Source organism: Folsomia candida, unplaced genomic scaffold, assembly GCF_002217175.1.
Source record: "Folsomia candida strain VU population unplaced genomic scaffold, ASM221717v1 Fcan01_Sc001, whole genome shotgun sequence".
Classification (NCBI taxonomy): domain Eukaryota; kingdom Metazoa; phylum Arthropoda; class Collembola; order Entomobryomorpha; family Isotomidae; genus Folsomia; species Folsomia candida.
The window spans coordinates 19,539,023-19,554,628 of record NW_019091193.1 but is presented as its reverse complement, the minus strand read 5'-3'; the positions used below and the strand labels follow the sequence as shown (position 1 = coordinate 19,554,628).

At 35.6% G+C, this 15,606-nt stretch overlaps 4 protein-coding genes across 6 annotated transcripts; 2 read left to right on the top strand and 2 right to left on the bottom strand.

Annotated features, from left to right (window-relative positions):
* Positions 1-96: 96 nt before the first annotated feature.
* LOC110846052 (medium-chain specific acyl-CoA dehydrogenase, mitochondrial) lies at positions 97-3,195 on the bottom strand. 2 transcript variants are annotated; one of them, XM_022092677.2, is made up of 16 exons: positions 3,070-3,195; positions 2,813-2,921; positions 2,596-2,717; positions 2,488-2,500; positions 2,389-2,421; positions 2,246-2,326; positions 2,144-2,163; positions 1,965-2,045; positions 1,815-1,871; positions 1,459-1,641; positions 1,289-1,373; positions 1,133-1,188; positions 1,024-1,057; positions 760-827; positions 505-675; positions 97-435 (listed from the first exon to the last, which is right to left on the bottom strand). In XM_022092677.2, the coding sequence occupies exons 2-16, from the start codon at positions 2,919-2,921 to the stop codon at positions 283-285; spliced, it is 1,266 nt and encodes a 421-aa protein (XP_021948369.1). In that variant the 5' UTR covers positions 3,070-3,195; the 3' UTR covers positions 97-282. The 2 variants fall into 2 exon arrangements, with proteins under 2 accessions (XP_021948369.1, XP_021948361.1); XM_022092669.2 differs by having other exon boundaries at positions 3,018-3,161.
* An 84-nt stretch (positions 3,196-3,279) lies between these two features.
* LOC110863562 (mediator of RNA polymerase II transcription subunit 21) lies at positions 3,280-4,437 on the top strand. Its single transcript, XM_022112907.2, has 4 exons — positions 3,280-3,485; positions 3,640-3,751; positions 3,826-3,926; positions 4,007-4,437. Exons 1-4 carry the CDS (start codon positions 3,444-3,446, stop codon positions 4,187-4,189), a joined length of 438 nt encoding a protein of 145 aa, XP_021968599.1. The 5' UTR covers positions 3,280-3,443; the 3' UTR covers positions 4,190-4,437.
* Positions 4,438-4,615: 178 nt separating this feature from the next.
* Positions 4,616-6,985, bottom strand: LOC110863561 (COP9 signalosome complex subunit 7a). 2 transcript variants are annotated; one of them, XM_022112905.2, is made up of 5 exons: positions 6,847-6,985; positions 6,589-6,759; positions 5,419-5,677; positions 5,091-5,311; positions 4,616-5,001 (listed from the first exon to the last, which is right to left on the bottom strand). In XM_022112905.2, the coding sequence occupies exons 2-5, from the start codon at positions 6,754-6,756 to the stop codon at positions 4,855-4,857; spliced, it is 795 nt and encodes a 264-aa protein (XP_021968597.1). In that variant the 5' UTR covers positions 6,757-6,759; positions 6,847-6,985; the 3' UTR covers positions 4,616-4,854. The 2 variants fall into 2 exon arrangements, with proteins under 2 accessions (XP_021968597.1, XP_021968598.1); XM_022112906.2 differs by having other exon boundaries at positions 6,589-6,756; positions 6,847-6,981.
* Positions 6,986-7,121: 136 nt separating this feature from the next.
* Positions 7,122-10,344, top strand: LOC118436294 (venom peptide isomerase heavy chain-like). The gene is made up of 7 exons (XM_035854054.1): positions 7,122-7,473; positions 7,542-7,662; positions 7,744-7,937; positions 8,003-8,198; positions 8,258-8,372; positions 8,459-8,520; positions 8,599-10,344. Exons 1-7 carry the CDS (start codon positions 7,316-7,318, stop codon positions 8,725-8,727), a joined length of 975 nt encoding a protein of 324 aa, XP_035709947.1. The 5' UTR covers positions 7,122-7,315; the 3' UTR covers positions 8,728-10,344.
* The last annotated feature ends 5,262 nt before the right edge of the window (positions 10,345-15,606 follow it).

The window sequence follows — 15,606 nt, the reverse complement described above, 5'->3', positions numbered from 1 at the left end:
CGATGCAACGATTATTCCAAGTATTCCAATGATTCGAAAATGCCAAAAATGAGGAAGGTAACAAACTGTGAACCACATTCACGCCACGCACAAAAATATTTTGTAACAATAGTTCTTTATTTTAATTTTTATCTATGATGCAAGAATATTGATGTGTATTGATTTAGAGGGTACACAAGATTAACAAGCAGTTTTGTATGAGCAGTATATTATATATATAACTTGCAATACAGCATTACCTGATTTTATTTAGATAAATTACATGAATGTTATGGTTGAACCTTACATCACATTTTGTTTAAATCGTCCAACTAATTCGCGAGATATAATATGTTTCTGGATCTCGGTTGTTCCCTCATAAATCTTGAAAATCTTGGCGTCACGCATCAACTTCTCAACAGGGTATTCCGTATTGAAACCATTTCCACCAAATATCTAAAGGAAGCCAAAATATGTTGAATTTTTCACTTTATTCATTACTAACTGTTGATGTAAGTTGTTTACCTGAACAGCGTCTGCGGCTGCCTTGTTTGCTGTCTCCGCAGCGATGGCTTTCGCGATTGACGCATAATACGTGTTTCTTCGGCCTTGATCTAACTCCCATGCGCCTCTCATAACCATTAAACGAGAAACTTCGACACCTATTGCCATATCCGCAAGCATATGAGCCACTGCCTGGAAACCAAGAAAGGAAAGAGAATGGATATGTTATTAACCCATCTGATCATTATTAATTAGCTCAATAATTGACAATAATACCTGATGATTGATAATTTCAGTTCCAAAAGCCTTTCTTTCCAATGCATATTTTGTGGCTTCGTCTAGTGCTGTAATCAAATAAAAACTTAGTATAGAGTGCTAATAGAAAACTGCAAAAGATGCATATCAAAATTGACTCCTCATTTCACCCATGCTACATGTAAAAAATTTCAACTTGATCATGTAAGTTTGAATCAAACAGACAAACGAGCCATGATTCGAGATAAAAGGACACATTTACAAACTAGTGTATTGTTGGCGTACCTCTTTGTGCGAGACCGACGGCTCCTGCTGCAACCTTCGTAGAATAAAATTAAGATACTCATATTGCCACGAACTCCGGATCTTAAAAACCATTAAAAAGCGCACTTACTGGAGGTCTGGTTCTATCGAAAGCACCCATCGCTATCTTAAAACCTTGGCCCTCACCTTAAAGAAACATACAGCTTTCATTATTCACCTTACAAGTCGATATGTATGCATATATGTAAAGGAACGCTGGCTACAAGTTTCATTTTATTTTACTTACCCATGAGTACATTTTCTTTCGGAACTCGCACATCTTCAAAAGTAATTCCCCTGGTATCACTGCATCTCTGCCCCATATTAATCTCCTAAGCATACAAATAAAAACAATTACATTACTTGTCCAATTTTCGATTTACGTTTGCTCCGTCATTTTTCATTTGGATTATTTACTTTTCTGCCCTTTGTGATTCCAGGAGAATCACCCTCAACAATGAACCCAGTAAATGCCTTTCCAGCTGGGGCCTTAGGGTCAGAATTAGTCCGAGCTAAGACAAAGTACCACGACGCATGACCTCCGCCAGTAATCCACATCTTCTGACCATTTAAAATATATTCGTCTCCTTTCTTTTCGGCCTGTAATGCAATGAGCATTTTAGTAATGGAATGAGTATATACTTCTTTACTCTCATTGCTCAGCATTGAGACAACACGACAATATAATAAAGCTACTTTCTACTGATACTTATAATAATTATTATACGTTACAATTTAAGAAGCTATGCTGAGGAAGTGGAAAATAGTATGACCTTTGTCTTAAGTCCTGAAACATCAGATCCTGCACCAGGTTCCGTTACGCAGTAAGCCTATATCACATAAAAAATAACCACATCATGCATTTAAGTTAGTATTTAATGATTGGTGATAACATTTAATTAAAATACAAATAATTAACCTACGGCAATTAGAGGCTGTTCAATTAGCCGACCGAGGAACTTTTTCTTCTGTGCGTCAGAACCACCGAAGAACAACGGAGATGACTAATAGAAACAACAAATTTATTACAACAAACAACAATAAATTTATTGATAAATTGTATTTTACAATGAAACCTTTAGAGCGCGGAACTGTTACTTACCGCTAAAGAATTTCCAAACGCTGAAATAAATAATAATATTGTTACACAATAAGGTCATGACCCTAATTCATTGTTTGCAATAATACATCATAAATAAGTTACCAGCAGTCAAAATTCCACTGCATCCATATGCAATTTCTTCAACCATGAGACAACTATCAAGGCAGCCCAGCCCAGGACCACCTGCAAAGTAACATTTCTAATGCATAACCATCATTTTGTGGGCATTTAATTACTAGGCATACCATATGCTTCAGGAACCATAGGGTTAAGAATCCCTAAATATGAATTAACAATTTTATTACGCAAAACAAGATAATAAAATTAAAAGATATTAAAAATACCTAGTTCCCATATCTGAAACAAGTTTAACATGGTTGGTTTTTAGCATTTTATTCATCTCAATTGATAAATTAAGTATCACTTAAGTTTTATATTAAGTATCACATCACCTTCTTAATAATTTCCCAGGGGAACTCCATTGTACGGTCAAATTCCGCTGCGCGTGGGAGAACTTCCTCTCTTCCAATTTTTCTGGCCAGCTGTTGAAGCTCCTTTTGTGTATCACTAAGTTCTGCGTGTTCACATTTTTAAATAATTTTAAGAAATAAATTTTCCTAAAAATATTAAACCATTTAATATTCAAAGCATATTGCATATGTACCGTACCAAAGTTGAAGCCAAGATCGGCAGCAGGACTCGTACTGGAGGCTCTGCATGCTGCTAGTCGCAGCATGGATTGGACATTTTTCACCGACGATTTTGCTAAATTCATCATCTGTGCAACAATACAAAACAACAATACAACAAACTAAGTATTGATTGAATATAAAATGGTAAATAATCAGAAACGAAAAGTTTCATTACTACAAACCTTTATGATTTAGTTAGCTAGATCAGCCTCTTGGAATATAAAGTAAACCCACCTTCACGTTATATAATTACTAAAGTAATTAAAATAATTTATCTAACTGTTGCACTGGATGGACTGCTTTTCTGATGTTTTTATTTTTGTGTTTTGGACTTTGACATTGGACTTTGGTTGAGCCGCAGGGGCACCGTGACTCCTTTCCTCCTTCAGCGCCGACCAAACAGAATGACAAATATGCAGCTTTTCAAGTTGTGAATCAATCACAACAAAACACGAAAACCATTATGAATCATTTCGTAAATTGACACTTTTCAATTGTGAATTGTGAGTAACGTCGAGCGAGATTAATTAAATACGATTTTGCTGCAAGCTAGATTGATTTCGAGGCTATATTTACACAGTAGAATCAAATTCCAAGAGAGTAAAACTATGGCTGATCGCCTCACTCAATTACAAGATGCAGTTAATGCGGTAAGTATTGTTTCGTATTTTATATTTACTACTAGTTTGTAAAGAATTCCAATGATTACTGCACTTCTTGCAAATATTCCGTAGGTGGATACAATAAGGTTAAAATTATGGTTTTGGTCGATGAATATCATTTTGTTTCTTTTTCATATTCCAGCAAGCAGATAATTTTTGCAATAGTATTGGGGTTCTGCAGCAAATAGCTACTCAAACCAAATTTCCGGATCGTGGGAGCAGTAATCAATCAGCGCCTCAGACATCCCAGGAAGGTATGACAAATAAAATGAATAATACCACCCATTATTTTTAACTCATGCTATATTGCATATTAATTATGTTACAGATTTTACTCTAACGTTTGCATCCTTGATTGCAAGATGCGCCAAGGATATAGATTTTCTAATCGAATCTCTGCCCAGCGAGGAATCTTCGACCGAATTACAGGTTCATCTAAAGTTTAAAATACGGTTGGTTAATATACAGCAGTATAATTGATTCATTTTGCTGATATTTTTCATCCACAGCTTGCAAGCTTACGTCGACTTGAACAAGAAAATAGTGATGCCGCAACGAAATTAAAGGAGGTCATTGGACGAGGTGAAGCACTGTTACACCGTGTGCAATCTGCTCTTACAGATATTTCTCAATCGCAAATAGAAATGCAAAAATTAGAAAATGATCCCAATTCTGTTCCTGATGTCCTTTGATTCTAACTTTGTTGCTTCTGTTTGTTTATACTGTGACTTTGGTTATAGAAGTAAATAGCATATAATATGTACTAAATAATGATAATTTAATTTGATGTTTTGTAAAATACGATAAGTTGATAGGTGTAAGTGCCGTCCAGTTATTTGGTATAAACAAACAATGTCATTGTTTGTCATTGTTACAATGAAGTGCATTATTATGTTGCTGATAGTATTCAACCTTGATAAAATACTTCCAATTACTGTAATCTTCCAAACGACGTTATCTCTATTTTCTTAACACCTTAAACCATATCAGTTTTCATAAGAACTATATTATTGCATACACATATATTCGCATTCCAAATAGTTCCACATTAATTATAAAAATTAAGAAATTGACATGTCGAATATTTTCAAGGTAGCCGCTAACCGAAACTATGAGAATTCTTCAAAATTCAATCATGTATTTTATTTGATGTCTTTCACCTTATCTAATTTATGTATCGATATTTATTTAATATAGTTTATACAAACCTAAATAACGTTGAAGGTTCCAGGAATCGATTTATACTTGATACAATTAAATTCAAGTTACTAACAAATCAGTGAATCAGCATTGTCTATAATACACTGTATGGATATCGTATTAGCCAAAGTAAAAAATACAACGGGAGAATTAATTTTCATTTAAATAACTTAGACCCACGAAGTCCTTTTTTGATAGTTTTCTTTGCAGGAGTCCTTTCGCTGTTAAGACCTTCACGCGAGTCTGCGATTATATCATCAGCATCCACTGGATTGACTTTTACCGTTTTCTTCAAATTAGCGATCTACAATTAAAATTAATATGTACAATGTGATTCTCATTGTCAGTAATAATAGTACTAAAATAATTTTAAAGGATTGGGGTTTAACTAACGTCTTGTTCAAGTTGTTCCTTTCTATGCATTCGATTAACTCTTTCTGAGCTGGCACGATCCATTTGGGTCTGCAGAGACCCCAAAACATTGTCACAGGCATCGCACCAGGCCTCCAAAGTACTTATTATGGTGGGAACATCTTCTTGGCGAATATCTCTTCCAATAGTATTATCAACTTCCAATAGTGCACTACGTTGGTCCAGTTTTCCCTGGATTATTTCTAATGAATCATTTTAGAGAAAGATTAGCACATTATTAAATTAAAATGGAGGGGTACTAATTATGATTAATGGCTGTATAATATGAAGTGAAATGCTATTTAAATACCTGCATAGATTGCTTCGATGATGAGATCCTCCAACTCTCTGATATCCTCAATGCTCAACTCTTCCTGAAGAACTTTGTACGGAATACATTTATCCTTTTCCGACAAAGTCACGATGGTCAGATATTTGAGCTTTTTTGCTTGGGTAGCACTAAGTTCAGGTAAATTCTTTGTCACCTTCTCGTTCACGTAGTCTTTGAAAGTACCATACGCAAAAATATTGAGCAGGTCCCAACAGTTTCTGAAATCACTGGTTTGCAACTGAAAATAACAATTTTTAACAAAATATAATTATTCATAATTCTTTCTAATCGTCTTTCGACAAACTACCACACTTGTAGCTTTGTGAATCGAAAAACTCGAGCACACTTGTAAGTTGAGTTTGCCGTACCGAACCGAACCGAACCAGTAAAATTGAAAAAACTTGTCGTACCGAACCGTACCGAACCAGTAATTTTTTTGAGAAAATGCCGTACCGAACCGTACCGAACCAGTAATTTTTTTGAGAAAATGCCGTACCGAACCGTACCGAACCAGCAATTTTTTTTAAAGAATGCCGTACCGAACCGTACCGAACCAGTAAAAATTATAAAAGTTGCCGTACCGAACCGTACCGAACCAATTTACAAAAATGTCCGTACCGAACCGTACCAAAGCCGTACCGAACCACTTAGATTTAAACATTTTCTCTTACAAAATGTACTCAATTGAAAAGTTGATGTATAAATATCTCAAAAGACCCCATACCGTACCGAACCGAACCGAACCATTAACATTTAAAAAATTTTCCGTACCGAACCGTACCGAACCAATAAAAATTAAAAGTTCGCCCGTACCGAACCGTATCGAACCAGTAAAAATTGAAAAGTTCACCCGTACCGAACCGTACCGAACCAGTAAAAATTAAAAAGTTCGACCGTACCGAACCCGTACCGAACCTGGTTCGGTTCGGTACGTATATTTTCCGTACCAACTGGTTCGCCGTACCACCAACTTACAAGTGTGAACTCGAGCCGATCGGATCGGGATCAGCTCACGATATTTTCGAACCAAGTAGCTTGTAGATCGACTCACGAAGCAAGTAAAAGTTACAAGTGTAGTGTACAAAACTAGAGACAGGACAGAACAGACACATCATTTTGCATTTACGACTTAAAATTTGACAGGCATACCTCCTTTATATTGGGAATGTCCATTAGCTCACTAAAAACGTATACAGCCGGAGCTTCCAATGCTTGTTTTACCAACTCTGCAGCTGCTAACCCCTTGGCTCCCTTGGCGAGAAGAACAAATTGTTCCATCGGATTGGATCCAGATTGATGCTTCGTTTCCACCGTCATCTACTTTATTCAGTAATTCAGTAGCAAACTTAAATGAACAACTAACGTAATAGCATGATTCAAGATTTGTGATATAGTACAACAACTTACTTTATCTGCTATTTTTAAAATGTTGCTAATTTCAAATTTTAGCTACAAAATGTGAAATGTTCACTGAATGCCGAAGTAAACGAGTTGCATTTTGTTGTTGATTTCATAACTCCCTCCCTCCTTTGCTAGTCTTTGTTTGCTCGAGACTCTCATGCAAAAAAATCATAGCCCACAAAATTACATTTCCCGTTATCATCATTAAACATCATCATCGCTAATTTCACTAACTAACTTGACAACTCATTTTCCATGCATGTGGGTCATTCTTCAGACACTCAAAGTGCAAAATTATTTAGATTTGTTTCGGTAAGAAAAACTCTCCTCTTCTAGTTCTTATAAATCTTTCGGTGATTCCTTTGAGTTTTCCTTTCAGCTTTGAATAAGATGTCTGTCGGGTCAAGTTTCCTTATTTAACTTAATTCAATTCCGTGGTTTTGTAAAAAAAAACAAAGCACGTTTTTCCGTTTAGATGAAAATGAAAGTTCATTTTCAAGTTTTCAAGCATTTGTTTGCTTTGCTAACGATTTTGATCCAGATCGGTGAAGGGATCATGGTAAAACACAATAATTACGAAGATTCTTGGTTAACAAAATTAATAAAAGATTTGCCAGTACAAAAGCAGATAAGGTACGCAAGCATAATTTAGTACTATTAACTAACCATTCGTGTGAATCAAGAAGCATTATATTGTCCAGATGGAGGCAAACGGAGAAGTGCAAATGCGGACTCACTCACAAAACAAACCACAGCGAGCGAATTGTCGGAGGTTTTGTGAGTAAAAACGGTGCTTGGCCATGGATGGGAGCTATCGTATACGTATGATGAACATATATTATTTCAATATATGCTTCTATTATATTTACTTCCAGTGGCTTTTGTATCTGATTATTTATTCAGATGAGAGATTCCACCCCAAAAATTGTGTGTGGAACATCAATAATAAATCGCCGTTATTTGATAAGTGCGGCCCACTGTGGAGAGTACCTCAAAACGCAGGGAATGGACAAATTTCAAGTCTTTTTGGGAACAAATGACTTAAATGATAAGGATGCCGTCGTTCCGGAATTAGAGGCCATCATTATGCATCCAAAGTAATATTACATAAGATACTATAAGCATCTATATGGACGTACATATATATGTTACCTCTGTCCAGATATGACACGAAAACGAAAGTATACGACGTTGCTCTCCTAAAATTGAAAACTCCACTGAAATATTCGGCCAGAGTTTCTCCTATTTGCATTTCCCCACAGTCAGGAGCACCGTATAAGGACAAGGAAGCCATCGTCGTTGGATGGGGCTCGCTAATGTTTGGTGGGGTTGCAACAACAATGCAAATGCAGACAATGGTACATGTAATAAATGTTATTTTTTGAATATGAAATTGCATATGTGACCGTTATGTCAGGTAAACGTAACCTCGAACAAAATTTGTGCTGAGAAATATTTAAAGTCCGAAGAACCTGTGCAGATAACTCCCATGATGATGTGTGCCTCGGCTCCAGGCTCAGACTCCTGTCAAGGTACGTACACACATACCTTGGCGTCGTCCTCCCTACTCAACAGTCAAATAATGTATTTTGATTATGAAAATCATGGTGCAATTTAGGGGACTCTGGTTCTCCATTGTTTCTGAAAAGGAAGGGAAAATCATCAGCCATTTTTGAACAAGTTGGTTCCATTTCCTATCGTTCTTTTATTAAACGGACTTTCTGGACACCAAACCATGAATGTTACTGATTATTGCAGATTGGTATTGTTTCATTTGGCTCTGGCTGTGCAGACCAGAGATATCCAGGAGTTTATGTTCGCTTGGGCAAAGTACTGAGCTGGATAAGAACAGTGACTAACGATGCCGTGTATTGTAACATGAAGTGAAATAATATGTTTATGAAATTAACTGGCTGCATTTATATTTGCATTCACTAGACAATTCATTATTTAACATTTTTTTCAAATTCGTGTTCGATAAAACTGTTGAGAAAAATTAATTTTTAGTCGTTCATTATACATAAAACCGACGAAATTAAACAAGTTAATTAGCCAGCCATTCTTTAGTCATGGTTCCCCCAAAATTGCTAAAAACTTATCCCCACATGGCAGGTATATATTCTACCAATGTACTGGTACATATATTAAAAGTTTCAGTACGAGTAGTTGGGTGCATATGTTGTACATAATTTGTAGCCCCATACGCACAACTTAACAAGTTCAATAGCATCGTTAATAGTTATTATCATTCACATGTGATATCCACTTATCCTCCGATTTTACCCACGAATTCTCAGAACAGAACTACACACAAGTGTATACATATCTATACGTTCCCCTTCTCACTTTCACTAGAATCTTCCTTATCCTTAGTTTTACAATCTAATCAACATTGGATAATATGAAAATTCATGTTAAACCTAATGGTGATGTGAATCCGGATGCATATTACTTTGATTAAACATAATTTTATGTCCGTAATATTCACAAAACCATTCAAAATAGCAATCATCACTGATTATTTGAGAAAGTTTTCATATGTTGTGTGTCTCATTCGTGAAAACAACTGGATAACATTAAGAGTTACACTTTTTTTAACATTTGTTCACACTACACGTAGAATTATCTTAACTATGCAAGTAAACTAATTTAATTTAAACTTAGCAAAAGATTACGCGTATCCTGAGGGTACTATAAATTATTAGTAGGTATAAATTATAATAACAAAGTATTTCTTCGCGTGAGAAATTTTCCTAAATTAAAAAAACTAAGTATTCGTAATACTCTACAAATTTACAAAGTGATTAGTGCTTGCATGAAATGTAATTCTCGGATGCGTGCAAGTACAAAATGTGTACATATGCACGATTTCAATTCATTCTCACAGCATACATATGATGAGCACTGAAGTTTTCAGATAGTGAAATCCATTGGAAAGTAAACGTTGGTTTGCCTCCAATTTGCAAACTGTCTTGACTTTTATTCAATTAGTTACTCGCTCCATAGTGAAAAGGGAATTAAGTAGCCAACAAAACAATAGCGGGATTAAGCTTGTGTAGGTGTTACGCGTTAAATTACGAATTATAATTAATTTGTTCAACGGCATTTTATAATGATGTTTAAAATACTTAGTTGTTGAGACGATAGAGATGAGAGGAAAGAAGCAGCAGGGTTCAAAAGACTGGCCCAGATCGAGGTCATAATGTCATTTCTTGCTTCAGTAATTACGCATATCATACACAAAATCTCAACTCTGTGGTAATCATAACTTGCAACAAAATGAAAGCAAAAGTAACGAGACAGCAGATAACATGAAAATCATAGGAATTATGTACATGAAGGACTATGTAGTTGGATTCTTTTTCACTACAAGTATCTATGTAATTAACAGTGAAGGTATTCATTCCGTAAACTGTCAATTATCACAGTGTAAATATGCACGTGGTTTAAACTTCAGAAAGGATAACGTATTTTTGTGTAAAATAAATCGAATTTATTGATGAATACTTGCTAAGACGGAATATTAAATCTTTTATGCATAAGGATACGCAGATCGTTGTATGATTAACCTGTCACAGTCATTTCCACGAAATTATGCAGATGGACCCAAATATGTGTGAACTAAAGCAAAAAAACTATCGTGGGGCTTTATACATGAATTTATGTGTTACGGTCCGAACAGCCGAACCAGCCACTTTCTCAGTGTAGGTCACTATGTTGTTTCCCATTTACTAATCTGTTTTACGAAAGTGGCATCAATATTCTGCATAAATCATTTAACATGTCAAATTTTAGCTTTCCCGATCAATTTGAAACACCAGACCAGTGCTAGTGTGGGTCACCTTGTTGAGTCCCCTGACAAAAATATTCAGTTAAAACGTGCATGGACTTCATGTTCTTTCATTGCATTACTTTAGAGCTAGCGTAATATACCTAGTTTAATATGCAATTCCTTGCCAAATTTCTTGTTTCTTTATAAAATTTGTTGGTGTCAACTATTCAAATGACACAACCATGGAACGGATCTCGCTGATTTATCTTCGAACTATCCTAAAATGTCAAGTTGATCAACGTAGGTTAAGTGGTAAATCTGCCAGTATGTCCCAGAAATACGAACCGACATAGTGGTCCCACAACCTACAACGATGACAAATCCAGTCGAACGTTTTTAAAATTACTGGATAATTACAGCATCTGATCGAACTTCGGTTTTATCGAAATCCAAGTACCCTAGCAAAATCTCCCGTCCAATATTCTCAAATATATGCGTCTCATATGATGGCTATGTACATATACATAGTGATATATGTGAGTATATAAATAACTTTCCGGTACTTTGCGGGCTTAGAAGTGTCGAAGAGAAGATTTCGATCATCAATGTCAAACTTTAACTTTACTTTAATGATAACTCTTTTAACCTTTGAGGGTCTGGCTAGTCGCTGTAACTTTCCAGCGTTTTTCGACTGCGAGATTTATACCACAATTTATATTAACTTATAGTACTCCAACCGACCCACCGAATTACCAAACTACACCCCATGGGCTAAAAAGTCATTACTGCCCAATCTGCCACCTGGTCGTACGACGTCCTAAAGTCGTCCTTAGGGTCTCCCAATGTCCGCCGAAAAGTCGTCTTTAGGATGTTCCCCTATCTTAATAGCATTGGGAACATCCTAAAGACGACTTTTCGGCGGACATTGGGAGATCCTAAGGATGACTTTAGGACGTCGTACGACCAGGTGGCAGATTGGGTGATACTGAACTTGTAATGCAACAGAAGTACTGAGACTTTTCAAAATAACGAAACCTGTGAAATGTGAAATTTATACTTTGTCATCTCCGTCGAAATCTCTTGTTTTACCAAACGAAATATTTTTTTATCAAAAATCAGAAAAGTTACACGCAAGCTTTGTTTTTAATTTCTAAAACTTCAATGTAAAGCGATATCCAAATATGCACCCATCCTTAATTTCTTAATCGTGCAGTGCGAGTTGAACATACGTATAACTTTTTTAGTGGTGGAGATATATTAAGCGATTATGTATCATTACACCAATTTCTCGCAAGGGTACGGATAGAAATCAAACTTGTCTCATCCTTGTTTTTTTCCTGTCGGAGGTGTGCAATAATAATATATCGTAATCCTTACCGTAATGACACACAACTTTACACGAGTTGCATGGATTTGCACTTTTTCTACAATATTTTCTAACATAAAAATACGTACTTTGCAACACATCATGGGAGTATTTGTGGCCGAGGTCGCACCAAATGCTATTTTAAATCATACACTCCATTAGCATTAGATTATTAGGTGATGATTTTGAACTTATGCTTATTAAATTAATTGACCCATTGCTGTGCATACCGGTCTCGTATTCTCACAGATAAATATTTTTGAAATAATAAGTTTCGCTATTTTCAGTTTCACATGCAGTCTCGAATAGTTAACTGAATTAAAAAGTTTACTCTCATACATTTGTCAATGAACTTGGTCACAAAAATAAATTGTAATATTTCAACAAGTGTCTTTGAAGTGTCTCCATTCCCAAAGTGCTGTCGATCCGATCATCATTTATTTTATTGTACTCGTCATTGTTAAGTTTTTATAAAACTGAAACAGTTGCAGAAAACATTATCGGGCAGATATTTGTAGTGTCGTGGTGTAGTTACAAATTAGCAAATGCAGAAGAATCGTCTTAACGAGTTTTAAAATATCCCTAAAAACAGCAACAACAAGAAGTAAATTTGTGTTCCGTAAATATCTAAGCCAGCCCAGAGGTTGAAGTTTTGCCTTGAAAGAGGAATTTGATGCACTAGCGTCATATTCAGTATCATCTTACATTTCATCAGTAGCTGATGGTTGTTGTTACTGATGACGAAAACAAGAAGAACGGCGTGACAGTAACCAACCGCACGTCGTATCGTTGCAAAAAATAAAAGTAAGTAACCCATGCAGCAACAAATCCTCTCAAAATTTGCAAAAATGCATAATGGGTGCATTCTCAAGAAATTTGGAAACCAAAGCTAAAGCCCAAGTTTGCCATTCACAAACTTTAACTTGATTATTTGTCGTTACTACTGTGCACTGGATTTGGTTTAAGGCAATCATGAATATGCTGATGTAGCTTTGTTCATTTTCTATTCTGTGAATTGGCAAGTTTCACTAATTTCGTCGCAGAAATCTTGTGCACATCACCACACTTGAAACCATTTTAAATGTTAAATAGTGGCTGCTTGGTGACTTATTTACTTCCTTACCATTTACCTGGCAAAAAGGAAATATAATTATGTCTGGTGTAAATGCGTAGGCAATTGACTTTTGTAAAATCGTTTTCAATTGCTTGGAAAAGGCAATTGATAAAAATAATCGCAATTTGTTAAGCATGAACATGAATGGTTCAGTTTGGCGGAAGCTGTAGCGTAATGTGCATTCTTTTTGACATTTTCTATTATATTTACTATAGTCGCCAAATTTTTTGTAAAGGAGTAATAAGTCTCGCCTAGTGTTTCTGAAAACTTGGAGCTCATAAACTTAACTGAGGTCGATAGTATCATGATAATTACTTGCACAGATTCTTAATTATTAGCGAATAGATAATCTGCATATGCATAATTAATTTATCTAATACGATATCGCGGTCCTCCTAAATTGCAAGATGCAAGTAAAAATGGAACTGTCTTTGCGCTTGCTGGTGGTAATCCTCTCTCACCTCTATGCAGAGCAGAGAGTGAAACAAGCAATTCATTTATGGTCATGCCAATTGGCGATTGATTGTGATGATGGGGTGGCGCAGGGGGTACAGCGTGGCAAATGAACAAATTCGACCCAGTCATTCAGCAGAACATGGCAATCATGCTTGAGAGAGCGGATGTGAAACGTACAGAGATGAGATTCGCCGTAATTATGAGAAAAGTCTTCTCTTCTTGTGCGACTCCTACTTACTTATGTACGACTTATTATTTATCATCCTGAGCAAACGTGCGGTCAGTTGGTTGCAACAACCTGCAGTAGTTTTATGTAAGACCAAGCGTTAATTCTTGACCAATTTCACATTTGGGCGTTTTTACAAGTTTGAAAGATGAGATAAGCAAAAGAAATTCGAAGATGGTTACTGTTACAAATGATGGCGGAGGATGAACGTAGCAAATCAGATTAAATCCTTTTGATTGATGAATGAGAGAGAGAAGCGTGGATTCGGCCGAGTGGTTTTGTTTTATAAGCACAATCGAATCTACAAAAAATTTTCTAATGATCATGATGTGGTTGTTTGATGCACATTTTATATAATACGCATACAAGTTTGTGTGGAAATTTCTACAGATATGTGCTCTATTTTACTTATCATAAATAATGCTCTTAATATTTTTATGCCGTGGGGTGTAGTTTATCGACTTGTTATAATCCAGGTGTAAATATGTGTCTGACTGGAACTGGTAAATAAAATTACACGGAACGTGTTCAAATGGTATCATTTTTACGCGTTCCTACAACATAATGCATCTTCTAGTGATCTATTCTAGAGTTCTGTTATAAATGCACACTAAATATTTACTGTATTATGTGTAACCTTCACCTGTTACAAGACAGTGTCAGCAGGGAACAGGAAACAATTTAAAGATTGAGAGAGAAACACTACAACCTTGTCATAAATAATGCGGCCCCCTGTCCATAGATTTCACAAAATTTAGCAATGTTTATACTCTGTAACATTATCATTATTGTGTCGCAATTGTCCTTCCAAATTGTTCCCAATTAATTATTCAAAAACGATGGATTCGGTTCACCTCTATTTTCTGACAACTTTATAAAAAACAAGGGCAAGGTCGATGAAGTGCAAATATTGACGCTATATATGACATTTCTACTATTATTACACGCTATTTCACTACTATTTGCGCAATATAATGTGCATACAGATCATAGAAACTTAATATTACAGATTACAGATACAGATTTATATACTTTGGGAGTACTTGTCATGAGTTTCAAGTTTTGTAATGAAAAAACTTCTTACATAGAACCAAACTTTGCAAATTATCACGAGTGAAATCCCAGAAAACTCTCAGAATATTTGAAACAATATTTTTGACATAAAAAAATATATTATCTATGTTAATACAAATTTAAGTTATGTTGAGTATGAAGTAAGTAAACCTTATGTTGCGACATGGTAAGCAAAGTTAAAAATCTTGCAGCCAGCACAGCCAACCGCAGTTGTTTTACTGGTTATATATTTACTAACATAATAAATGACAAAATAAGCGTCCTTTTTGTAATATTAGGAGCTGGGTTCTCATCCTCAATTCCATTCTGTGTGTAAAGAAAGACATTTAAACCACTCATCATCGAAATGCACCAAAGCGAAAAAGTGGCAAATTCCTCTACAAGCTACCTTTTTGTTCAGAAATATGTCGCAACACACATACATTCATATTCACCAAGCACCAGTTGTATGTATTTATTTATGCGATGTTGACTGACTACAACACCCTGCAGTACATTTGTCTGAATGTGGATAATTGTACACAATTTCATTGTAAATATCATATAATTGTGAGCCCTGTTTAAATAGGAATTGCCACAATTAAGTGCAACTTAACAATGCATAATTTACGAGTATTTAAATATCATAAGTGGGGATGCACCCATTACCACGAGCTCACTTGCGCCACATCACTCTGTGTACGACGCAAGTATTTCACAAAGACGATGACGTACAATTAATCCGCATCCACACCTCAATTAAAAAGTGTAAAATGCAT

Coding starts and splice junctions, on each gene's coding strand:
- LOC110846052 (XM_022092677.2), bottom strand. CDS start 2,921: ATGATGAATTTAGCAAAATCGTCGGTGAAAAATGTCCAATCCATGCTG. Junction 2,718..2,812: donor CGATCTTGGCTTCAACTTTG/GTACGGTACATA, acceptor GTGAACACGCAG/AACTTAGTGATACACAAAAG. Junction 1,058..1,132: donor TCGATAGAACCAGACCTCCA/GTAAGTGCGCTT, acceptor TATTCTACGAAG/GTTGCAGCAGGAGCCGTCGG.
- LOC110863562 (XM_022112907.2), top strand. CDS start 3,444: ATGGCTGATCGCCTCACTCAATTACAAGATGCAGTTAATGCG. Junction 3,752..3,825: donor GCCTCAGACATCCCAGGAAG/GTATGACAAATA, acceptor ATTATGTTACAG/ATTTTACTCTAACGTTTGCA. Junction 3,927..4,006: donor AATCTTCGACCGAATTACAG/GTTCATCTAAAG, acceptor TTTCATCCACAG/CTTGCAAGCTTACGTCGACT.
- LOC110863561 (XM_022112905.2), bottom strand. CDS start 6,756: ATGACGGTGGAAACGAAGCATCAATCTGGATCCAATCCGATGGAACAA. Junction 5,678..6,588: donor ACATTCCCAATATAAAGGAG/GTATGCCTGTCA, acceptor TGTTATTTTCAG/TTGCAAACCAGTGATTTCAG. Junction 5,312..5,418: donor CATCGAAGCAATCTATGCAG/GTATTTAAATAG, acceptor ATGATTCATTAG/AAATAATCCAGGGAAAACTG.
- LOC118436294 (XM_035854054.1), top strand. CDS start 7,316: ATGAAAATGAAAGTTCATTTTCAAGTTTTCAAGCATTTGTTTGCTTTG. Junction 7,938..8,002: donor GCCATCATTATGCATCCAAA/GTAATATTACAT, acceptor ACCTCTGTCCAG/ATATGACACGAAAACGAAAG. Junction 8,373..8,458: donor AGGCTCAGACTCCTGTCAAG/GTACGTACACAC, acceptor GGTGCAATTTAG/GGGACTCTGGTTCTCCATTG.